Genomic DNA, 23971 nt, shown 5'->3' on the forward strand with positions numbered 1-23971 from the left:
ATATTCGTATTCATTTACATACTCATCATGGTACGAGCGGGAAAGCGCCAAAACACTCAACCCCTGGAGGAGACCTCCGTGGCTCCCGCAACATTCACAGACGGGCTCCCTCTCCCTAAACTGATCGCATTCGACCTGGACTACACACTATGGCCATTCTGGGTCGACACGCACGTCAGCGCACCCGTCAAAGCGCGCGACAACAATTCCCGTATCGTTGACCGGTAGGCACCTCCGCCATTATGCTCTCCCAGTCACCTGCCCATCCAGTGCCAACTAACACTTTCAGATGGGGTGAATCCTTCGCATTCTACCCAGCAGTATCTTCAATTATCTACGCCTGTAAAAGCCGCTCAATTCCCATGGCCCTAGCCTCACGAACCCACACCCCCGATCTAGCCCGCGATCTCCTCAAAGCACTGCACGTTATCCCAAACTTCTCCGACAACCCTGGAGCAAACACGCGCACGACGCGCGCATTGGAATACTTTGATTTCATCCAGATTTTCCCAGCGAATAAAACGCAGCATTTTTCGCGTATCCAGCAGGCGAGTGGTTTTGAGTATGAGGAGATGTTGTTCTTTGATGATGAGGCGCGGAATCGTAACGTTGAGACGGAGTTGGGGGTTACGTTCTGTTTGGTTAGGGATGGGATGACGAGGGAGGAGGTTGATCGGGGAGTCTGGTTGTGGAGGAAGAGGAATGGGATTAAGCAGAAGGTTGATGAGGAGTGAGGGTTAGGATGATTTATGGGCGTTGGCATGATTTAGATTAGAATAGAATAGATACCCGAGAGCTGTATGAACCCATTTATGATCAACTATTATATTAAGCTATCATAGAACTTGGTTCATACTAAATGTTTTGTCCAAGTAAATCCCAGATCTAGTTGCATGTGTTGCAGGTCCAAACTCCGCAATCCCCGAATCCAGTCAACACATCTCCACATTAACACTTCAACTTCACAACATCCAACACCAACAATGGCCACCCTCAAACCACCCCCAGCGCAGCACCGCTCCGCACCAACAGGCCCCCCCAAAGCCCCCGTCAAAGCCGATCCTACAACCACAATCGCCGACACAGCCGTCTTCCAAGGAAAATACCCCATAACAATCGGCGCGAACACAGTAATCCACCCACGCGCCCGATTCTACAGCTACGAAGGGCCTATAATAGTCGGCGATGGCTGCATTATTAGCGAAAAAGCCGTTATCGGCGCGCAACCAACCTCATCACGCTCATCCTCACGACCTGCATCTCCATCACCTACCCCAGAACCATCAACAACGGAAACACAAACCCCACAAAACAAAGACCTCACAACCCGTCTCTCCTACTTCGTAACAGTAGGACCCCAATCCACAGTCCGACCTGGAGCCCACATCCACAGCTCCGCCTGCATCGAAGCGCTAGCCACAATACACCGCTATGCGGAGATAGGTTCGCACACGAAGATTTGTTCTGGGGTTGAGGTCCCCGAGGCTAGTTTCGTGCCGGAGTGGACGGTTGTTTGGGGGAATGGGATTGGGCAGAGGAGGAGAAGGGCTAGGGAGGCGAAAGGGCCTGGTCCGGCTGTTGTTGTTGCGGCTAGGGTTACGCAGACTCCTGTTCCGGGGCTTGCGCCTGAAGGGAAGGTTATCGAGGATGCGAGATTGATGGTGCTGCAGAAGGAGAGGGAGGTTTTGGGAAGGATGATTGTTCCGGCTGGGGCTGGCAAGAAGAGGTGATTTGTTTGAGGGAGGTATTTATGGGGTCATTTGATGTCAAAATATTGGGTGTTTTGCTGTTTTCTTAGGAGGTATTGAGTGAGAGTATGTGGGCGAGATATGCTCTGGCCTTGAGCGTTGTTGATAGTCTATTTGTTAGTTTATACCCAGTCTTGGCTTGAGGTCAAGGCTACAGCAATCTTTGATAGCATTAAGCATCTTGGCTAGGATGAATTTTGTTCTATGTGTCACAATTTTGTTCGGCGTTGAGATCGTATAGTGTAGGTGAAAGTGGGAGGAGCACAATTAAGCATCATAAAGATGACTGCACATAAGATTGGAATCTCAAAAACGCCATCATACATGGACTAGATAGATACAAAGAAAGAAAAGAATATAACGACTAGGATGAGGCTCCACGAGACTGACCACCACCTCGCATGCGCTTGCCACCACTGGCATCAGTGGGAGAATCCGCAGCGTCGTCCCGGTTCCGTTTATTTCCTTGAGGAATGAATTGGCGGGCCTGGATGTTCAAGCCACCGCGAGTTGCAGGACCTGACTGTGCTTGGTTTTGATTCTGTCCTTGGGCAGCATTGTGTCCACCACGGCCTTGTCCACCACGACCACCGCGACCTCGTGGGAGGCCAGTGCCACGCTGGGCCTGGTTCTGACCTTGTCCCTGTGTTTGCTGCTGGTCACCTTGCTGCTGGCCATGACCGAAGTTATTTTGCTGGCCACCACGGCCGCCTCCGCGAGCACCTCGCACAACGGGCAAGCCTGACTGCAGCGCCCGGAGCATTCCAGGTGGGGTGTTAGCCGGCGGCTTGGTAGGGAGAGAAGTAGGTTGTTTCGATTGATCGTTTGACTGCGTTTGACCGAAAGGATTGGCGGGTGCAGTGGTTTGGGTTTCACCTTCCTCCTTGACCTCTTGTTGTTGTTGTTGTTGTTGTTGTAGTTGGGCAGCGGGTTGTTCAGCAGTGACTGCTTGGTTGTTGGCCACCACAGGTTGCGCTACGCTAGGCACCGGAGTTGGCACTGGCGATGGAGTAGGCGGCGCCACCTGAGCCGCAGCTGGTGCAGGAGAAGCGGCGGGCGCAGGAGAAGCAGGCGGAGCGGGAGATGCGACTGCCGCGAGCTTTGCGACTGGAGCAGGCTTCGCAGTTTTAGCCAACTCCCAAACTTCGACAACAGGTTTTTGCGGGGTCTCCTGAGCCGCTTTTTGAACGACCTCGATCTTGGCCTGAGCCGACTTGAACCGGGTTTCGTTCATACTAAGGCGGGCGGCATACTTCTTGTCGTTCAGTTCCACAGCAGACTTCACCTTCTCCCCCAGATCCGCCTCATGACTCTTCTTCAACGTTTCTCTTTCCTCGTTAAATTTGGTTTCCACCTCAGCAATCAGCGCTTCTTTGTCCACTACAGGCGCTGCCTGATCCTGGGCTTGGGCCTTCAAGTTTTCTCTTTCCTTGGCGACCTGGGTCATAATATTGTTCTTAACAATAGTACGAATTGTTGGATGCTTCGCAACCAATTCCCGAACTTGGCCATCTGTGAGCGCCGAGACATCAATAGAAGTCTTGGAAGGTGTCGAAGGCATCTCTGTAGCAACTCCAGGTGTAGCAGGAGTCGGTTGCTCTCCAGTCGAGGACAGCTTTTGGAGCTCTTGTGCATGAGCAGCACGGAGTTCCGCAACCTTGGCCAGGTAGTTCTCTTTCATTTTCTCGACGCGTTCCTTGATGTTTGCATTGTGCTCAGCTTCCTTGGTTGCAAGAAGGGCATCCTTTTCAGCCAAGGCAGCTTCCAAACGTTGGATCTTCGCTTCCAGGTCCTTAACCTTTTGTTCATCTCCAGGCACGGCAACGGCCGTTGTTTGCGTGGGGAACTGCGAGGCAGGGGTTGGGTTAACTGTTGTAGTTTCCGGCACAGCTTCGGTTGTGGTGGCTGGTACAGGAGCGGCCGCAGCAGGAGCATTGGCTAGGCTGGCCTTCACACTCTCTAGTTCAGCCTTGGTCTTGCTCAGTTCCTCCTGGAGAACCTCCTTCTCTTGAATAGCTGCATTCACTTCCGTTTGCTTAGCCTGGAGACGTCCCGAGAGCTCCCTTGACCGGGCCTTGAACTGCTCGCCAAGCTTGTTACGCTGGTCTTGTAAACGGCTCGCCACGTCGGCCTCGGCAGTCTGAAGCTGCTCGTCGAGGGTTGCCTTTTGTGCTTGCAACTCGTCTCGCGCCGAGACTGCCTCATCGCGTTCTCTCTCCAGAGTATTAAGTTTCTCTTTGAGGGCCTCCATTTCGGCTGGATCGACTCGATCGTACTTCTGGAGAATATTCTGGATGCGTTGCTGGTAATGATCACGGTCTTTCTGTAGTAGCTGCATCTCACCATCCTTCGCTTCCAGATTTCCTTCCAGTTCGTTGATTTTAGTCTCCAAGGGTTCAATCTTCTGGCGAAGCTCGTCAAGCTGAGAAGTCTTCTCCGAGAGAGCAGTCTCGGTCTGCTTCACCTGGTTGCGAAGAGTGACACTGCTTTCACGGAAAAGATTAAGCTCATTGAGAGTCTCCATCAGCTTGTTGTGGTTGAGAGTATTGTGCTCAGAGTCAGCCGCAGCGCGTCGCTGCTGCTCCAGCTTGAGTCGGGTTTCATCAAGCTGAGACTGGGTGTAGTCGAGTTGTTGGCGCAGTCTCTTTCCTTCCTGTGTCGAAAGATGGTACTGCACTTCCACAATCTCCTTCTCCCGGCGCAGGAATTTGATGACTTCTTGAAGACCCTCCAGGTTGGGAGCTGACTGACCTTCTTCATTCTCAGCATCCTCGGGGACATTTGCACGGTCACGTTGGAGAGCGCCGATCTGGGCACTGATGTTCTCCAGCTGGGTATGCAAAACAGAGTTCTGGTGAAGAACTTCCTCGCGACGTTTGTGCAACTCACTTAGCTCGTTCTCGTAACGAGCTCTTTGCTCAGACCAGCTCTCCTCCTTCTGGCTCAAGTCTTTCTTGTAGGTTTCAGACTGGGTTCGTAATTCAACAAGTTCAAGTTTCAGTTGGTTCGCCTCGGCACGGATATTCTGAACGTTCTTCGCTGCTTCAGCGTGTTTGACTAATTCGGTCTCATAGTTTTGCTGAGCGTGTTGAGCGATTTCGGCTTGGGCCTTCAGATCCTCCTGGTGGAATTGGGCAGCAGCGACCTGTCGTTCGTTGTCGTCCTTCAGGCGAGTAATTTCTAATTCGAGCGTAGCTTTCTGTTCTTCAAGATGACGTGTGGCATCGCCTTGCTCATCACGTAGCTTGGAAATCTCGGTGTTGGTAGTAGAGAGTTCAGAAGAAATCTCTTCGATCCGAGTCTCCAGATCTTGAATCTTCTTATCCTTCTCTTCGATAAGACGATCAGTCTCTTCGCGGTACATCGCATTGGTCTCTGCTTCAGCTTCCATGCGTTCTTCGGTTGATTGACTGATGTTCTTGTATTCTTCAACTTGTTCCTTGGCATGAGCCAGTTCTGCCTTGGCAAGGTCGAGGTCACGTTTGAGTTCAGAAACCTCGATAGCAAGCTCCTGTTCTCGGGTCAAACCACTAGCACCCTCTCCTCCTTCTTGGGTGGCAGCAGGAACATCATTAGGTGCGGCAGAAACACTCGGGCGTGACTGGATAACCTGAATGCGTTCCTCAGCGCTCTTGAGCTCAACGGTGAGCTCATCAACACGGGATTGCAAGTGATCACGGGTAGTCTTGATGGCGACCTGCTCCTCTCTAACAGAGCCAAGACTAGTCACGAGGTCATCAATACGTTTCTGGCTTTGCTCATGTTCGTATTCACGGCGCATGGCAGCCTTCTTGGACTCTTCCATCTCGTCATTCAACTTCCTTTTGGTGATTTGTAGTTCCGATTCCAGAGTTTCCACACTAGATTGAAGTCTCCGGCGAGTCTCGCTGTCTGCATGCTCTCGCTCGTTCATCATTGTTTGCAAGCTAGCATTCATAGAATCAAGCCGACTGCGCTCGTTCCGCATGCTCTCTGCATCCTCAATCAATCGCTTCTCAATATTCTTCCAAAGATCCTTCTCCGCCTTAAGATTGGCGTTCTCTCTCTGAAGGCTCTCCACAAGGCCCTTAGCCTCGACCAAGTCCTCAGCTGCTTGCTGTGTGCGAAGGTCCTGGCGATTGGCATTCTCAAATAGAGTTGAATACCGCTTGTGGAGGTCACTGTTCTCGCTCTTGAGCATAGTGAAGTTGCTTTGAAGGAGCTCAGCCCGCTGAGAAGCAGCGGCAAGTTGACTGCTAGATCGACTAATTTCACTCAAGAGCTCGCTGTTTTTGCGCGAAAGCTCGTTGACCTGTTGACGTAGAGCTTTGTGGTCTGTTGCAGTTTCGTCACGGAAGGTGTCGAAGTGGGCTTGAACCTTGCGAAGCAGTTCGGCGTAATCTGTGGAATCCTTCGACTGGCCGTCAGTGACACCCGGGGGAACGGCACCGAGCGGCATAGACTGCGAGAAGACAGATGTATCACCAATCGTCTGTTTTCGGTGCATCAGCATGCTGCGGAATGTATCACGCTCCTTGACGTAGCTCTTGGACTGAGCGAGAAGGTTCGCCACCTCATCTCGGTACGTCTGAACGCGGACCCGTAACTCCTTTAGCTCCTCAGCTTCCTGTTGTCTCGTTGCATTCTTGGCCTGGGCTTCTTCACCCTCCATTTTGTCGCCAAGCTCTCGGAGCATACGGCGTAGAGTCACATTCTGTTCTTGCAGATCGTGCAGATCCTTGAAGGTGGTGAGGTTTTGGCTGATAAAGCGGCCAGTTGAATTCAGCTCAGCCGAAGAATCTTCAATTTCCTGGCGAGCAATCTTTTCGAGCTCCTCACGGTCGTAGTCTTCGCCCTGCTTGACCATCGCCACCTCGAGGGCAAGAACCTTGACTTGCGCACTAAGATCCCGAAGTTGTTGGCGCAAGATGTCGCCTTCGCGAACCAGACCTTCGACTTGGCCCTGCCATTTTCTTGCTTCTTTCGTTGCCTCGTCACGTTCTTTACCTGACGACTCCAAGAGGTTAGACATTTCAATCACAGCATTTTCGAGACGGCTGTGATCTGCGCGTAATTCGTCGATCTCTGGCTTGCTCGACTCAAGTTCTTGTACCATCTCGTCAAGAGTTGAGCGCAACTCCTGGGTGGTCCGTTGCTCTGTTGCAAGGAGTGTTCTCATCTTGTCATACTCCGTGTACATCTGAGTAACCGAAAGACCATTTTTGGTTCGACCGGTTCTCGGAGTGAAGGTGCTTCCGGGTGTGCCAGGTCGGACAGGTGTCGTAGGGGCCATGCCGTTAATAGATCGGGCAGGGCTCATGGAGCGGTTTCGTGCTCCCTCGGACTCAAGGTTGGAGATGGAAACTTCTAGCTCGGCCACGCGGCGCTCAGCAGCCTCCTTGTCATTGTGTTCGGCTTCGGCCTCTACACGCAGGCGAGATATCTCTTCTGCCGCATCAGCAGTAGCCTTCTCCAGGGACAGCTGGCACTCCTGAGCCCGTTGCTTGGCATTCTGTGCAGCAGACCCTTGGAGCTCGGCGAGTCGGTTGGCGCTATCTAGCTCGTTACGGAAAGACTCCGCAGCTTGGATAGCCTCTTCCTTCAGCTGTTGGATGGTAGATAGAGCCTCTTCGTACCGGTGCTCGGTCTCGTCCAACCGACTTTTCAGGGAGTTCTCGGTGCGCCTCAAAGCATCAATGGAAGAGTTCGCCTCTTCGTTTTCGCGCTGAAGCTCAGCGATGCGAGCATTCTTTTCCTTGCGGAACTTTATGTGTTCGGCATTCTTGGTTTTCAATTCGGTCTCGAACCATTCGTTGTTCTTCTTGGTGAGGTCTAATTCTTGCTGGATGCTTTGTTCACGGAATCGTGCGCTGGCGGATGCGGAGTTGGCGTTCTGGAGGTTTTGCTCGATGGTCGACAGTTCGCGGCGTAGTTCAATCGTTTTCTTGTGTTGGGCGGACAATTCCTCCGCAAGCTTGTCGTGGGCAGCGGATTTGGACTCTAGCAAGCGAAGAGTGTCTCGATTCGATTCTTCGAGAGATGTTATGCGCGACTTCAGGGAGCTGACTTCGCCTTCATTGGAGGTTGAGGAAGATTTGAGAGTCGAGATCTCAGTCTCCAATGCTCCACGCGTGGATTCTGCCTGGTATCAGAGTAAAGTCCGAGGTTAAGGATATTGTTGTCAGATATTTACCAGATTCGTGAAGCTTCTTTCGCAGCTCTTCGATTTCATTATGGCCCTTTTCCACCGTGCCTTTCAGCACCTTGATTTTCGACTCGTTGCTGCGCACTGCATTTTCGAGCTCGACCTCCAATCTGAGTTTGTCCGACTTGAGCTCATCATATCCGTGTGCCTTGGCGGTGATGGATTGAAGAAGCTGGTTGACAAGGTCAATCGTCGGGGCCTCAGTGAGTGATGAAAGCGTGGTTTCGGGCAAAGAGAAATGAGAAGATAAATAAGGAATGTCAATAGCGGCGTCCGCCATGATGAGCGAAGGTGTGAGCAGCTATGGCTGCAAAACCGAGGGAAACGTGAGGTTGTCTCGTAAAGCAATAGCGGCTTCGAGGGTTCCGAAACGCGCTGCTGCGCACAGCTCTAAGAGATGAACACACAGCGCTGCCAGGGGAGGCCTATGTCATGGCGAGCACAGAAAGAGTGAAGTATCGCAATTGGGCTGCACGCGCCAGTAAATGTGGGGGGAGGGAGCAGAAAGTGTTGATGGAGGTCAAGGTGAAGTGAAGGGCGAGTTCCAGCCGCGACAGCATTGCTTTCGTCAAAGGCAGCCCCATTCACGTGACTGGTCTCCGATTTCACTAGAGCCTCCAAGTACATTACTCAACCACTTTCTTTCGTTCTAATTATTACCCTCTTCATTTCTTTGTTCGGTCTCCTCTGACCCAACCACGGCCATCGCCTAGCCCTGGCTGCTTTCGCCTGATTCTGTTCCCCGGAACTCGACTGCATCGTGCTTTACAGTATCGCCTCTTCTTCCTATGATCTTGGTTGTTTAATCCGAGCTTGATCCAGCTCGCATCATTCCAGCTTTCACCCCAACCCTAGCAATCCTTCTCATCCCACGTATCATCTGGAGCCTTCCGAATCCCCACCGCAGCCATGTCGTACCTACAGAACCAGCTCAAAAGCTTCAACACCCAGGTGATGGAGTCGGCGAACCGCATGCCTCAGCAAAGGCGCGTGGTGAATAACCAGCCTACTCAGTCTGCCTCTGCCACCAGCTCCCAGGTTCCATCCTCCGCACCGACTCCGTCCTCGTCTGGTGACTTGAAGAAAAAGAGGCACGATGCCGACATCGTCTACTCCCAACCAGCAAACACGGGCACAGGAAAGGATATCATGACTCAGGTCCTTTTTGCGATCGAGCACATGAAGACCAAAAGCGTGCCACTCCGGCTCTCCGATATCATATCCTATCTCTCCCTTCAAAACCGGCCGAATGAACAAGCCTACGTTCTCGCTCTTGCGAGGATTCTGAAATCACACGAGAAGGTTGAATATGACCCGAACGGCGCCAACGGCGAAGGCACATACAGTTTTCGCCCTCCGCATAACATCCGCAACTCGGAGCAACTTCTCCAACAGCTCCAAGCGCAAACTACTGCGGCTGGAATGAATGTGCGAGAGCTCCGCGAGGGGTGGCCAAATGTCGAGGATGCTATCAACCAGCTAGAGAAGGAAGGAAAATTACTTGTAACTCGAAACAAGAAGGACGACCATGCGAAGATGATCTGGGCGAATGACCCATCGCTCATCGAGCGCTTCGATGACGAGTTCAAGGTGATCTGGGAAAAAATCAAGATTCCGGATGCGCAGGCCGTCAAGGAGGAGTTGGACAAGGCCGGTATCACTCCTACGAACAAAAACAAGGTGACCAAACCTCGACCTAAGATGGAATCGAAGAAGGTCAAGAAGCCTCGCCGCAGTGGAAAGACTACCAATACCCATATGCAGAGTATCCTGAGAGACTACTCCCACCTGAAGCGGTGATGGACCGGAAGATTTGCCTTGATCCTCTCGCGTCGAGGCTAAAACGCCATTCTATTTGCATTGCATCGGCGTTATGAACTTGCGTTTTCTGCGCATCAATCTGTATTATGTGACCAAACCCAAAAGATACCCAAATAAACTATCAAACAGACAGATTCAAAATTTTGTTATTGGCCTACCGCTTTCTACTACCGTTGTTCATCTGTACTTCATCTGTACTTGATCTGTACTCCCACCAATCTACTAGCATAAGAACAGAACAATCTCTAAGGCTTTTATAATTCATCTAAAGTGGTATCCAGAAGAACCGCCGAAATGTAGGTACAATCAAGAGCCTTCAATCCAAGTATACACAACATTGGAACATATATCGAAGAAAAAAATTCAAAGAACGAGAGATCAATGAGATCCATTCTTAGCACCCTCAGTCTTCTCCAAATAAGCCACCATACCCTCAATAGTACAAACCTTAATCCCCCACTTCTTACCGAAAGCAAGACAAGCATCTCTGCGCATCATACCATTATCACCCACAATTTCAGGCACACCCTCAACAACCTCCCCATTCTCCACAAGCTCCGCGATAACACCAGCCGGTGCCTTTCCTGCAAGACGACAGAACTCCACCGCAGCCTCAGTGTGTCCCTTGCGCTCGCGCACACCACCCGCACGCGCCTGGAGGGGAATGATATGGCCAGGCCGACGGAAAGAGTCAATAGTGGCATCTGGGGAGGCAAGAGTACGGCAAGTAAGTGCGCGATCTTGAGCAGAGATACCAGTTGTCACGGAGTCATCGCTTGAGTCAATTGTGATGGTGTAGGCCGTTCCTTTGGGGTCGGCGTTCTCGGTAACCATTTGCGGGAGTGCGAGGCGGGTGGCTAGTTCCGGGGTAATGGGTGCGCATATTAAACCGCTGCAACGAATTAGCTTTTGCTCTCATAAGTCCAATTTAATAATATCGACGTGTGCTCGGAATAGAGCACGTTCATAAAGCCGAGCGACGCAGGCGGCCGGATTTCACCGAGCCGTGCGCGCGCGGGTGGTGGGGTATGGTCGCATGGGCATGTGCTCACCTTGTATGGCGCACAAGGAAGGCCATCTGGGCGGCTGTGATGGATTCCGCGGCAATTATGAGATCTCCTTCATTCTCGCGGTCGAGGTCGTCGAGGACAATGATGAATTCGCCATTCTCTGAGTCACATTAGTCGGCCTGACTCAATTGATGAATTTTGGAATAATAGATCTGGAATAGAGCAATTGTGGCAATCCGAAAGAAGGCACTCACTGAAAGCTGCAATTGTATCCTCAATGGAGTCGAACTGGTGTGCAATGTCTGTCATGGAGGGCATCTTGAATGGTGGGTATGGCTTATCGGCGCAATAATTTTGCCCCTCACCTCGCAATTCGGTGTTTGGAAGGAATAAGGTAGTCAAAGAGCTCAGAAGAACTAATATGAGTCAAAATGAAGAGCGCGCAGGATCTCGTAATAAAAAAGAAAAAGGATTGTTCGAGAACCCTTGGAAATCTCGCCTCCGTAATAGCTTACAACTGTATTAGAAATGCTCGTGATCGAATTCGGGTCCGGGTGCGGGGAGCCGGCACCGGCGGTGAAAGCGCCATGCCGGTGCAACCGCGGCTGGAGATGAATTATATGCCGGACTTTAACTTATAGCTTGATGTATAGTGTGGCAGTCATTGAGTGAATTGAATGTTAGGAAGTAAATAGAGTCAGATATTCTCGAGATTTGCGATGTTCCCACTCGTGCCAAAGTGAATATCATTCGTCCCGAGGCACTGACGGATTCGTTCATGAATATATTCCTGTGTCTTCCCTCCCGAGGTCTTCAGCCCAATTCCTACGAGAGCTGCATGTAGGCTGATTGACAACAATGGTACAAAGCATCTATGGCTCTAGAACCACCTAGCCATCTCTATCTTCATTCTAAGATATCAATACGAATGGTTTCATGTTGAGATGATCTGCGTATGCAGTGACTATATTTGAGTTTCATTATCGCCCCTAGCTTGGAGCTTCTTGTTCTTCCTGGGGGTTGGCACCTACCTAGTAGCTCGCTGAAACCATCAGTCTCAGATCTATATGCTGGCAAGCGTAGGAAATGCAGTGCAAAATACCGAAAATTCTAATATGAAGAAAACGCTACAAAAACAAGAGAAGAGGAAAAAGATCAATCAACTCATGCCGTCCGTCCCCATCCATCGTACCTCATCCGCCTGTCTCTCCAATGCCCGCCGCATGGTGTCTTCGTATTTCCGCTCTTTTTCCCATTCATCCCTTAGCTTGTGTCGCATGGCTTCCCGAGTCTCTTCATCAACCTCAGCATGCATGAACCACTCGTCCTCATCATCTTCTAAGCCCGAGTCCGCCGGGATGGAAAACTTAATACGCCCAATACGTTCTCCAGTCCATACCAGCAGCTCATCACCAGTGAGATTTCCTCCCGTGGGAAGAATTTTCCGTGCGACTTCACTGCTTTGGTTTTCAGGCTGGGAATTCGGCCATAGACCTCGGGGCTGTGAGTCTTCGGCCCCGGATTCACCGGGAGTAGATGCTTGACTGTTCCGGAAGAATGGAATTTGAGGATGAGAGGTATTGATGTTCCAGCGACGGACTTCTGCGCGGCCATTTCGTTCGACCCATTTGATGTTTCCCTCGGCATCGGAATAGACGATGCGATTTCCATGAGATGCTACAGACAGAAGCCTGGAGCTTGCAGCGCTTTGTCGATTGTTGTATTGCGGCGTTAGGGTGGATGATCTGTCCGATGGACGGCTTAGGGGATCCTGAGACGAAGAGCTGAGATTGTATAGCTCTAGTGAGCCTCTCCCGTTGTAATCGCCACATGCCACAACACTGTGAGATGCGGGGTAGTCCGAGTCTTTGAAAACGGGGAATCGAGGTTCAGGTGCAGATGTCAGGCCACAAATACGGCCTCCAGAGTGAACAGTGCTCTGCAGACGTGGGAAGAAGCGACGGTCATAGCAGAGGATGCTGGGGAACCGGCCTGCAAGGAGAATACTGTTTACATGCGGGGCAGGCGGATGAAGAATGGACAGAGGACCAGGTTGGAAGAGCGGTGCGTAATTAGTATCGTCTGAAGGAGCCGGGCTCCGGATTCGATGGGGAGGGAGCCCGTTAGGCTGAAGTTGCAGCCGTGGCGAGTCGGAATGAGAGAATATGTCCAGTTCAGGCACCAAGGGAGCGGAATTCTCTTCGCACCGCAAATTGATCGCTTCCTCTTCCTCAGTGGCAGGTAGCCTTGCGTCGTGTATTTGAAGGCTGAGCGTGGTGGCTAGTGTTAGTGGAACAGAATAATCAGTCTCCTGAGAGAGCGCAAAGATCGACCATGGATAGCGCTGCTGCGAAATCAATTTTAAAGTCTCCAGATCGACCTCATTGAGAACATTCCCAGCAGCAAGGTAGGCTCGGTGCCGGAAGGAGTCTACACTCACTCCTTCGCCCATGTTGATGAACTCGAGAGAAGACTTAGATGGGGAATGATCTCTCCGTCGAGACAGGTTCTTCATGAGGAGACCTGGCTCACTCATGCCGAGGATATTGCCTTTGCTCGATTGCGAATCACCGGAATGAGAATGATTAAGATCCCAGATGCATACACTTCCGTCCTCCAGGGGTGCAACAATCTTATTCTGCCTCGCAGAACTCCAGTCCTTCAGCAAACCCATACCCTTGACCTCATGCGGTGTACGTTTTAGGCCTTCTCCATTCTGGATCATCGGCTGTTGAACCCAAGACAACGACATCGGGCCATGGCGGGCAATATATTCCGAGTACCAATCCACATGTTCTCCTTCAATTGAAGACTCCCAGTCCGATGCCGCCCTTGCTCTGTCACTTATGGACAGCCCTCGGGTATCATTCGGAGCAGCCTCCTCCAACTGTGGGGGAGGTGGTTGAATAAGTTCGCGCAGCGAGCTCTGTCCCAGTGTACTTAAAGGTACCGTTGAGTGGGTGAGGAGGCTCTCCGACATCCGACCCGCCGGCCGGGAAGATTGCAAAGCAGCCCATGACTGCTCATAGCAGTGCAGTTTCCACAAATTATTATCGCGGGCAAGGTCGAAATACTTTTTGGAAACAGATTGCAGCTGCACCTTCTCATGCGGGGTGAGAACTGATTGTGGAATTTATCAGCGGCGTTCCTTTTCTTTTTCTTTTTTCTGCATAGTGGGTGCGGGGAAGATCTCGGGGGGAGTTCGGCGGCGCTTACGGTCGATGACTTTGGTTAGGATCTCTACCGGCAGCTTGTCCATGAGGGAGGCCTGGGAGGTTGCAGCATCGGGGGCAAATGAATGAAAGGAGGAAGCTCGAGTGGCGCTGGCCTATTATGTTTCTGAAAAGTTCCAATCGCTCTTCCCCGCGATCTGCAGAAGCTGTCACGTGGTACTGATGGACAGGACAAGACGATGAAATGGGTAAGAACAGGTAGAATGCGGAGATAGGGTGAGATAGATTAAGTCGAATTTACGGTAAAGGATTGGCTGGGCATGTAGGACAAAGCCACATGAACGTGGGATTTGAGGGGGATCATTTAGCCCTGTAGAAAGCGGTTCCTAGAAGTACTTCCCGGGTCAATAAATAGGGCATTTTTCTCTATGAAAGCAATGCAGCGAATCGTAAATATATACATTAGACAATACATAAAACATAAGGCATCCTTAGGTACTTGTAATAAAACCCAGGGTTGTAAGGAGGGGGCAGATATCCTACCGAAAACGCCTACCAAAGCCCTAGATGCCCCTCCCCACTAAATTCGTGAGTGATCGTAAGCGATAAAAATAGCAGGTAACATAAAACCAGGGTCACAGAGGTGTGATTATTCATCCGGCTTGAAAACCGCATCCTTGCAAAGAATGGTCACTTTCTTGAAGAATCGGCGCCATTCCAGCGGATCACCCTTGACCTTGACAAATTCGACTTCGAAGATGCCCTCAGACACACATTCTATGAGAACCTTGCCCTGAAGCTGACACAGTCGGCCATCCTTTGTGATGACACGGATCATCGAGCCGGTGTCTCCAGTACTTACAGCAGGCACAGTCGGAACTGGAACTCCGAGTCTATGAAGAGCCTCACAGATCAAGGGGACCAGAAGCTTGAGCTCCCAGGCCGAATAGAAACGGTTCATTGAGCGGGACGGGATGATGTCTTGGAATTTCTGAGCATTTTGAGTGCGGCTTAGTGGCACAGAGGGTTGCTGGGAGAACTGAGACATCGACGGCTCATCTTCGAGATGATTGGCCAAGGCTGCCTCTTGGGAATTGAAAGGCTTTCCAGCTGGCTGGGTAGATGAGAAAACCCCCGAAGCCAAATGGGGAGCATCCCAGTCCATGACTATGCCACCGCCTGGCATTTCAGGCTGCGTAGAAGAGAATCCAGCATCGCCGCCCCCACCCATATCCACATCCATGTCCATATCCATGGCATCCAAGCTTCGACTGGCCTTCTTGCGCTTCTGAGAAAGAGGATCCTGACTGAAATCAATGTGTAGAGACTCAAACATTGAAGTTGCCAAGTTGATTGGGTCCCTCAGCTTCCCATCCGGTGACAGGAACTTGTTGGACCGAGTATACCAAGGATGCCTTCGTACATCCTCCAGCGAAAATCGATTCTTGGGGTCCACAGTCAACATACCCCTCAGCAAAGAAAGAGTTGCAGGGGGTAATTTTTGCCATAGCTCATCGGTTGTGCGTGCCTTTGTAGCCAGGTATTCGTGAAATTCGTAACTATCGTCCGTGGGGCTGTCCCACGGAGTGTTTCCCGCCAGAAGGACAAATAGGACAATACCGCAAGACCAAATGTCCACGATATCTGGGTGGTATCCTGACCCCTTGATCTGGCCTCGTGTGCTGCAGCTGATTACCTCCGGTGCGATGTACGGCGGGCTACCGCAAAATGTGGTAGATAATTTCCGGGATCCCTTGTATTCGAACAGTGCGGCCAGGCCAAAATCAGCGATCTTGAGGTTGCCATCGGAGGTGAGTAGCATATTTTCGGGTTTAATATCGCGATGGCCAACGCCTTTTGAATGCATGAAGCCTACCGCGCTCACAAGCTGCGAGAAGTAGACGTGTGCGACATCTTCGCCCACACCCTCATCAGCCTCGATCTTGTCGAAGAGGTCACCCCCTTCCGCCAGTTCCATGGCAATCCATCGCCAGATAGCATCTTCTCCTGTCTGGTAGAAACTGATGATGCTGGGATGCCCCGTCACATGCTTGTGCACAGACACCTCCAGCGCTAGTTGTCGCGCGCTGATCTTGCCGTGCTTCGCTGCGTATTCCTTGTGGATGTATTTGACTGCGAAGACAGGGTTGTCCGAGTCCAGGGGGCAGGCTTTTTTAATGCTACACGGAGGGGATCGGGTTAGTTTGGTATTACAAAAACATAGATGATAAGCTCGACTCACCAGGCATAGGCACCCTGTCCGATTGTCTTCGAGACAATGCGGAAGGGCACGTCGTTTGGCAACGGGGCCAACTGTGAATGCTGCATCCTGGGCCCTGAATATCGAACCGAGTGGTTGTAATTCAGACCAAAGGGACTGACTATTGCATAGCGCTCAGACGGGTTTGGGACTGAAGCAAGGGCCGTGAAACGCGCAAAGCGGGACGCGAGCGCGGGGCGCCACTTAGACCTGTTTGGGAAGTTTGTTGATTCTGCCTAGAGCTGTACCTTGGTATGATCATGAAGTACTGAAGAGATAGGACATATACAAGGACAATTATGTTCGAATGGTCATACTGAAGTATGAAGAGTAGTCAAATTCAAGATAATTATGAGACTATTTACTCTGTGACAGCGCCTACTATATCTGATTGACCTATTGCATCTGCGTGACCCGCAGTTGTTCCCCTCTCGATCGCACTAGCTTCTCTCCGATCGGTTGCTATGTCTATTTTCTTTTCAAAATTCAAATTCGTCTATAGAAAGGCTGAATGAAATGCATAATTCATCATCGACTAGATATCTATATGATCCAAATTATAGACATGGCAAGTCATATCCTGCTCCGTAGTGGTGCCATTAAGCCACTAAGCGGGGACACACGGTTGCCAGGGCCAGAGACCGTAAACAAATGTCCACAGATTACTAGTCCGAACTTTCTCTTCATCCCTCATCCTTTCCTCTTGTTCACCACCTCGATCTTCCAACTCTTCATTTTCGTCTACACCCTCTACTACCTTGTTGTGTGGGTCCTCTCTGTTTTCGGCGTCATTCCAGATAGCAACCTTGGAACCCTCGTGCTACTGTTACTCACATTCCACACGGCCCGGAATCTGCGGACTTTTTCTTTTACCACTTTGTTTTAAAGATCCCTTTGATTTCACTCCATAATGGACTACAACATGGAAGATACTCAGAACTCGGCGCCTGACGCGCTGGAAGCTTCCAAGCTGAATGCCTCCGCCCAGCGAGGTGACACGCAAAGCGTGACCAAACGGTTTGTTTCCCCTGCAGCCCCCAAACACCTGAGCAACCACGTCTAGCCAATCATGTATCGTGGCTGACTTCCATCTTTAATATAGCCTGCAGGCTGAGTTGATGCAGCTCATGATGTCGCCGTCGCCCGGTATCTCCGCCTTCCCCGATGCCGATGGCAACCTCCTCTCATGGACTGCGACCATCACCGGCCCGACCGAGACTCCCTATGAAGGCTTGACTTTGAAACTTTCCTTTGCTTTCCCCAATAACTACCCTTACTCGCCTCCGACCGTTCTCTTCAAGACACCCATCTACCACCCTAACTTCGACTTCTCCGGCCGCATCTGTTTGGATATTCTGAAGGACAAGTGGAGTGCAGTCTACAATGTGCAGAGTGTGCTGTTGAGTCTGCAGAGTCTTCTGGGCGAGCCTAACAAGTGAGCAAGGCCAAATAAACACCACAAGTTGCGGTACTAACAATATAAATAGTGCGAGCCCACTGAACGCCCAAGCCGCCGAGCTCTGGGACTCCGACCAAGAGGAGTTCAAGCGTCACGTCCTCGCCCGACACCGAGACCTCGATGACGAATAGATTTCTGCCCCTCATACTTTCGAGTTGCGTGTTGGCGTCGGTCGGCCCATCGGGCATCCCTTCCCCGCTTAGGAGGATGGATTCTGGAGATGTGGTCCGAATGCATACTGGCCTGGTTCATTGGGAACGGAGTTTTTGGTCATATTGTGGCTTTGATTTTTCTGAGTTTCTATCATTATTCCACGCATTCAAGCCGGGCGTATGACCCTAGGCTTGTCGCAAGCTTTTCTTTCCTAATCTTCATCTGATGGGTGCTTTGCCACCTTTTCATAACTGTTGCTTCACAGAATGACTTGACGACGGTCTAGTCTAATCATGAGCTGTCAATAATCACGTAATAACCACCCATGGACAGCAAAGTGATCCGTAAACACCACGACATATTCCAAGGCTAGGGTTCACCAACCTTGGAATGTCAAGTTATGTCTATCCCCTCTATATGGGGACCCGTGGATGCCGAGCGATCAGATCGGTATGAACACTTCATACTTCAATGGACCGGCCACCAATTTACGACAAGCAGCTTGAAGCAATCATCATTGATAATAATAATATCATATCCACTATACTAATAAACTAATACAACAGACAGTCAAAGATCAACAGCCTTGATAATATCCTAACGCATAACAACGGCCATCACATCAAGAGCTAGGTATACATCTTCTCATTGGTGATAAGCATACCTGCGATAGCTGCACTGGTAAAAGTACTCAGAGCACCAGTGACCATCGCACTGAAAGCAACACGCGAGATATCTCCACTGCGTCCAGGGGAGATCTGCGACAGCACACCGATCTGGTTACCCAGCGAACCGATATTGGCGAATCCACAAAGAGCATAGGTAACGATAAGACGAGAGCGCTCAGAGAGGGTGCTATAAGCATCGCTTTGGAGATCTTGATAAGCGACGAACTCGTTCTAAAAGCCAGTTAGAATATCGGTTTCAATAATGAAGATGGGGATTAAACATACAGAGATGATCTTAAGGCCAATTAGCTGACCGACCTTCAGCAAGTCATCATTGTCGCGCGAGACACCCAGCAAGAACGCAATCGGGTAGCAGATATAACCGAGGATCAACTGAAGGGTCAAGGGTGGGTTGTCGATGTTCAAGTATCGGCCCCACCAGGTCAAAAGGCCGTTAGCCAGACCGATGAGGGAGATAATACAGAGCAAAGTGGCACCCATCATAGCGGCAATCTTAAGACCGAGCCAGGCACCAGTGGAGAAAGCGTGAAGCGCGTTCGAGGCCTTGTGCTCCTCGGTATCGGGCACAACGACCTGTCCGGTTGTCAAGCTCTCTTCCTCTTCAGGCCAGCGCAGCTTCGAGCAAGCAAGCGAGGCAGGGATACTCATGACACAGGAGGAGACAAGAGCCTGGGAGCTAACACCCATAGCAATGTAGGCGATGAGAACACTACCCGCGATAGTTGCGAAACCAGAAGTCATGACCTGGTGCAACTCCGCCATTGTGAGATGTGGGACGAAAGGACGGATCAGCATAGCCGATTCACCCTGGCCGATGAAGGGCGATGCAGCAGCGACGACAGCTTCGGCACCAGAGACACGCATAGTCCAGAAGAAGAACTTGGCGAACTTCACGACAAACCATTGCAGAACACCAATATAGTAGAAGAGCTGAACGACGGAGACGAAGAAGATAATTGCCGGGATGGTACTGACAAGGAACCAGGTGCTCGGCTCAATTGGGGAGGTCATGTCATAGAAGTCCGTGGCAGTGAGGAAGACTACTCCATCTGAGGCGAAGCCCAGCAGATCACGGGCGAGAGTAGCAACGAAGTTGAAGATATCGTAGCCTGCTCCACTGCGCAGCACGAAGAGCGCAACGAGGAACTGAACGAGCATGCCCACGATAACGGTGTGCCATACAATTTTCTTGCGGTTTCGCGAAGTGGCATATAGGATGCCCAGGAAGACGGCTAGACCGAACAGACTGACAGCACGATCCGCACGGTTGTTCGTGGCACTGGTGGGGGATGCGAATGAGCCGATCAAGATTGTTGCGATAGTCACAAGGGCACCGGCTGGTAATCTCAGCTTCTCGGGGATGATGGCGACAACGGGTCGTGCAGTACGAGCCCAGATGAAGTACATGGGTCTTGTAACGATTGAAATGGGGACATAGAAGAAAATTATGCGCAGCGTGATGGCGAGGTAGAGCAGGAAAGGAATGATCCAGTTCTTATCATGGCGATGTAGAACCAAGCTGGCGATCCACCAGCTATCACGGGCATAAGTATCTGAAGGGTATTTGTAGTCAATGGTATAAGTATCCACTCACCCGGTAAACAGCAACCAGATGATGGCATGCGTGATTGGGCGCCAGTGCTTGGTGATGCGCCGATGCCACGATCGCGTTGTAGGCTGCGAGTCTCCTGCTTCTTCGTCCTCGCTTCGACTCAGACTTTTGACGGTGTGGTCCAAGGCAGAGGGCTCGGGAACAATTCCTTTTTCCATTGACGCGTCGTTGGAGTAAACCACGTCATCTTGGTGTCCCTGCTCGGCGAATATCGTGTGATGATGGTGTGCGTGCTGGTGTTGATGCTCTGGCTGCAGCGCAGGGTCAAGACTGTGAGAGACTTGGTTCACCATCTCTGGAATCTTGGCCTCAGACCCGTTGGCCATGGTGTGCAGAGGAAAATTGGATGCTCGGAAATTTTCCTCTCTTCGTAGGTTGGGGCTTGATCCGCGAAGGTCTATCAGAAACTCATTCCACTTTCCTGTCTGCTGATCGAACAAACAACAATGGTCAGCACAATTGACCTTGAAATCCCTGATTGGCAAGATCTGCGTTCCCAGCACCGAGAAGTTTCCTGGATGGATGTGTGGGGAGAGAGAGAAGATATAAAGCTGGGTCAGAAAGCAAGCTCAGTGACAATCTTCAAGAATTCCCCATTGGGGGTAGTCGATTTTTAATTTTGTCAGACTATTTGTGCGGGGAACTGATAAAAAGAACCGACAGAAGTTATTTCATAATGAAATTTTAAATCCTCTCCCTTGGTCGATTACTAGCATCGGGGCGAATCCTTATGACTACCAATACTTTTCGGGCTAGGCCACCCTTGAGAGGGTCCCATGTAACCATATTGGAGCTACTGACGAATGATAACAGCTCAAGCGCGCTTTCTCGGTCCAGGGACCCGTTTTCTTGCCACTTTGGTCCTGCACAGTTGAGTGATTGGCGACTCTTATACCCTAATGAGGGTTTAGAATCTCCGCACCGAGGAACGGCAAGTGGAGCACATCAAAGTTTGCCAGAAAGTCGTGTGCTCCGAATTTTTTTGCTTCTATTTTTCTAGAAGCATAGTCATGTACAAAAGTATGCATGGGTTTGATTGGTACGCGCAAGGATTTTCTACAGTTCCAAGTTTAGCGACAATCAAGGTTCTGACATTGGTGGATCGATTCATCTGTCAACAGAAAGCGAAACGGTCAAGGCTTGGCTTTCTTTTAGGAGCGTAGTTTGTACTCCATAGGAGACCTCCTTGGTAGCTATATGCATACCCACAACAATTTACTGAACATATTGTTCTTGTAGGTATGATATCAAAGTACAATGATCCTATCATTTTTCGCAGATGAAAATTTAGCAGACAGAACAAGAAGAGAGGATAGTCTTGGCAGAGCTCGGAGGTTACCGATGGTTAAACTCGGAGGAAGTCCCTTTTTTGGCACAGATCTGGGCCCACTAGTAAAATCGATCGGACACATTCCGAACCGTTCATGATATGTGCAATTAAGCATGCAAATATTTAATACCCTATTCCAATCACATGTCCTTTAAAGAGCCGTTGCATTCCAAGATATAAATTGGTATTCGTGGGGTACAAGCACTGTGAAACAGGTCTAGAGCTTCGTTTGAGTGATCTACAGAGCCGCCTGCAAACCAGCACAATCGCATTTACGAAAATTAATAGATTCATTAAATGTCAACAGTGACGCACAAATATCTTAATTTCAACTAAAGTATATAGAAGTATTACAGATCATATCATGGATAAGGCAGCAGAGCAACTCTTCGGGAGCTTATCATCGGCCGGAAGCGGTATGTGGGGTCAGCCACCCCTCTTCAACCACCTTTCCTTGCTGCAGTACTAAACACTAACTCAAGTACTTGCCCATAATTGAGAGAACCATGGCGAGTGATAACAAGGACTGGGAGCTAGAGGAAGGGATTCCTCAGGTGGAGGACCCTTTCATTCAACAATACTTGAAGGGACGCAATGCGCTTATTGCAGAGGAGCAGAAAAGACGCCACGGTATGATGAGACTGGTACCGCTGGGAGAAGACATTCTAACAAGCTCCCAGACGCGACATTTCGGAGAACTTTGTCTCCAATTGCTGCACGGGCATGCAAAATTGTCTCTCAGATCCGAGCACGTGAGCAGAACGAGGTATGGACACAAGGACTAGACGACGCGACAGCCCACGAGTCCGACGAGATTCTTTACCCAGGAGTGATGTTCCACCATGCCAAAGGTCGTATGGAAAAGACGAACCTGTGGAAAATTGTGGACAAAATGCCTAAAGGATCGCTTCTGCACGCTCACATGGATGCGATGTTCGACATTGACTTCTTGGTTGATCAAGCGTTCTCAACGCCGGGCATGCATATCTCCGCACCAGCCCCATTGATTACTCAACAAGACTTTGAGTCCGCGCTTTTCGGATTTGAGTTCGTATCCAAACCAGAGACGGCTACTGATAAGCCCGCCATTTGGTCTGAGCAGTATGAAGCTTCAACCCTTATCCCTATCCAGACTGCCGCGTCTTCATTTCCAAATGGCGGAGAGGCGGGATTCCGGGAATGGGTCAAGAGTCGATGCATGATTATGCCAGAGCACTCGTACAAGCACCACCATGGAGTTGATGCGATTTGGAAAATCTTCAAGGGATGCTTTGGGGTGATCAACTCTATCCTGATGTACGAACCGATTTTCCGGGCATGCCTGCGTCGCATGTTGGGGCAACTTGCGGCAGACGGAATTCGATATGTCGAGTTTCGCATCGTATTGCGTATTCCGTTTCGGAAAGAAGGTAGTGATGAGCCCGAGACAGATCATACAGAGTTCTTCAGGGTGTTTGAGGAGGAGATGAATCAGTTCAAGGAATCCGAAGCGGGAAAGAATTTCTACGAAGCCCGAATTATCTGGTGCTGTTTGCGAATTCTTCCTAACGCTGATCTTGTTGAGGATATGAAGAACTGTATTGCCATGAAGCAATCCTTCCCGGATGTGATTTGTGGATTTGATCTAGTCGGCCAAGAAGATACTGGCAGGCCCCTTGTGGATTTGGTGCCAATACTATTCTGGTTCAAGAAACAATGTGCCGAGGAGGGAGAAGACATCCCGTTCTTTTTCCATGCCGGTGAAACCTTGGGAGACGGCGATGCAACGGACAAAAACCTCTTTGATGCGATCCTGTTGGGCACAAGAAGAATCGGCCATGGATTCTCCCTATATAAACACCCGCTGCTCATTGACCTAGTCAAGGAGAGGAACATCATGGTCGAGTGTTGCCCCATCTCCAATGAGATTCTCCGACTTACGAGCTCCATCAAGTCTCATCCGTTGCCGGCCATGCTATCCCGGGGCGTCCCCGTCTCACTTTGCAACGACGACCCGGCTATTCTCGGCCATGGAAAGAATGGACTTACGCATGACTTTTGGCAGGTCATGCAAGGTCTTGAAAACGTCGATCTTGCGGGGCTTGCAATGATGGTACAGAATTCCATCCGGTGGAGCTGCTACGAGGATCAGTCAACTGCGGAGTGGAAGGCTGAGGTCGGAGAGGGAATCCTGGGAGAGGGAATCAAGGCTGCCCGTTTGCGGGAATGGTACTCGGACTTTGAGAAGTTCTGTGAATGGGTGGTGATGGAGTTTGCGGAGTTTGACGAGGACGATTGAGAATAGATTATTTACCTTGTTCTTTTCGTCATAATCATTCAACAGCCTGGAGGTTCTGTACATGGGACTGGACTCCCGAGTTCATATATAACCTCCTGGCTTGACTGTGATATTGAAAGTCAAAAGGAAGGAAGGATATAATATTTGCAGAACTCCAACAGTTATGGAAGAATATCAGTCACAGGATGAATGTAAAGATGTGTTTTGTACTCGTCCTTGCTTTTGAGAGAGCTAGATGGAGAATTGTCACAAAC

General features: G+C 50.4%; 10 protein-coding genes across 10 annotated transcripts; 5 read left to right on the forward strand and 5 right to left on the reverse strand.

Annotated features, from left to right (window-relative positions):
* Window positions 1-27: 27 nt before the first annotated feature.
* Window positions 28-734, forward strand: N7503_001980 (Mg-dependent acid phosphatase; the record flags this gene model as incomplete). The annotated part of the gene is made up of 2 exons (XM_057061527.1): window positions 28-224; window positions 290-734. The coding sequence occupies 2 exons, from the start codon at window positions 28-30 to the stop codon at window positions 732-734; spliced, it is 642 nt and encodes a 213-aa protein (XP_056925489.1).
* A 249-nt stretch (window positions 735-983) lies between these two features.
* N7503_001981 (transferase hexapeptide domain protein) lies at window positions 984-1730 on the forward strand (the record flags this gene model as incomplete). The annotated part of the gene is made up of 1 exon (XM_057061528.1): window positions 984-1730. The coding sequence occupies one exon, from the start codon at window positions 984-986 to the stop codon at window positions 1728-1730; it is 747 nt and encodes a 248-aa protein (XP_056925490.1).
* Window positions 1731-2112: 382 nt separating this feature from the next.
* N7503_001982 (putative filament-forming protein (Tpr/p270)) lies at window positions 2113-8451 on the reverse strand (the record flags this gene model as incomplete). Its single annotated transcript, XM_057061529.1, has 2 exons — window positions 7921-8451; window positions 2113-7865 (listed from the first exon to the last, which is right to left on the reverse strand). Exons 1-2 carry the CDS (start codon window positions 8210-8212, stop codon window positions 2113-2115), a joined length of 6045 nt encoding a protein of 2014 aa, XP_056925491.1. The 5' UTR covers window positions 8213-8451.
* Window positions 8452-8841: 390 nt separating this feature from the next.
* Window positions 8842-9732, forward strand: N7503_001983 (transcription factor TFIIE subunit TFA2; the record flags this gene model as incomplete). Its single annotated transcript, XM_057061530.1, has 1 exon — window positions 8842-9732. One exon carries the CDS (start codon window positions 8842-8844, stop codon window positions 9730-9732), a length of 891 nt encoding a protein of 296 aa, XP_056925492.1.
* A 399-nt stretch (window positions 9733-10131) lies between these two features.
* On the reverse strand, window positions 10132-11081 carry N7503_001984 (3,4-dihydroxy-2-butanone-4-phosphate synthase RIB3; the record flags this gene model as incomplete). Its single annotated transcript, XM_057061531.1, has 3 exons — window positions 10132-10645; window positions 10806-10923; window positions 11018-11081. 3 exons carry the CDS (start codon window positions 11079-11081, stop codon window positions 10132-10134), a joined length of 696 nt encoding a protein of 231 aa, XP_056925493.1.
* Window positions 11082-11922: 841 nt separating this feature from the next.
* N7503_001985 (uncharacterized protein) lies at window positions 11923-14176 on the reverse strand (the record flags this gene model as incomplete). Its single annotated transcript, XM_057061532.1, has 2 exons — window positions 13980-14176; window positions 11923-13883 (listed from the first exon to the last, which is right to left on the reverse strand). The coding sequence occupies exons 1-2, from the start codon at window positions 14020-14022 to the stop codon at window positions 11923-11925; spliced, it is 2004 nt and encodes a 667-aa protein (XP_056925494.1). The 5' UTR covers window positions 14023-14176.
* Window positions 14177-14489: 313 nt separating this feature from the next.
* Window positions 14490-16405, reverse strand: N7503_001986 (uncharacterized protein; the record flags this gene model as incomplete). Its single annotated transcript, XM_057061533.1, has 2 exons — window positions 14490-16116; window positions 16179-16405. Coding segments are annotated over 2 exons (1758 nt in total), but the record flags the coding sequence as incomplete, so codon positions are not given.
* A 701-nt stretch (window positions 16406-17106) lies between these two features.
* Window positions 17107-17786, forward strand: N7503_001987 (putative ubiquitin conjugating enzyme (UbcK); the record flags this gene model as incomplete). Its single annotated transcript, XM_057061534.1, has 3 exons — window positions 17107-17213; window positions 17299-17631; window positions 17684-17786. The coding sequence occupies 3 exons, from the start codon at window positions 17107-17109 to the stop codon at window positions 17784-17786; spliced, it is 543 nt and encodes a 180-aa protein (XP_056925496.1).
* A 651-nt stretch (window positions 17787-18437) lies between these two features.
* Window positions 18438-20435, reverse strand: N7503_001988 (NupC/NupG family nucleoside CNT transporter; the record flags this gene model as incomplete). Its single annotated transcript, XM_057061535.1, has 3 exons — window positions 18438-18707; window positions 18762-20031; window positions 20092-20435. The coding sequence occupies 3 exons, from the start codon at window positions 20433-20435 to the stop codon at window positions 18438-18440; spliced, it is 1884 nt and encodes a 627-aa protein (XP_056925497.1).
* A 1503-nt stretch (window positions 20436-21938) lies between these two features.
* On the forward strand, window positions 21939-23717 carry N7503_001989 (putative CECR1 family adenosine deaminase; the record flags this gene model as incomplete). The annotated part of the gene is made up of 2 exons (XM_057061536.1): window positions 21939-22069; window positions 22120-23717. The coding sequence occupies exons 1-2, from the start codon at window positions 21946-21948 to the stop codon at window positions 23715-23717; spliced, it is 1722 nt and encodes a 573-aa protein (XP_056925498.1). The 5' UTR covers window positions 21939-21945.
* Between the last annotated feature and the right edge of the window lie 254 nt (window positions 23718-23971).

Source organism: Penicillium pulvis (genome assembly GCF_028828015.1).
Source record: "Penicillium pulvis strain IBT 33274 chromosome Unknown contig_12_segment0_segment0, whole genome shotgun sequence".
Classification (NCBI taxonomy): domain Eukaryota; kingdom Fungi; phylum Ascomycota; class Eurotiomycetes; order Eurotiales; family Aspergillaceae; genus Penicillium; species Penicillium pulvis.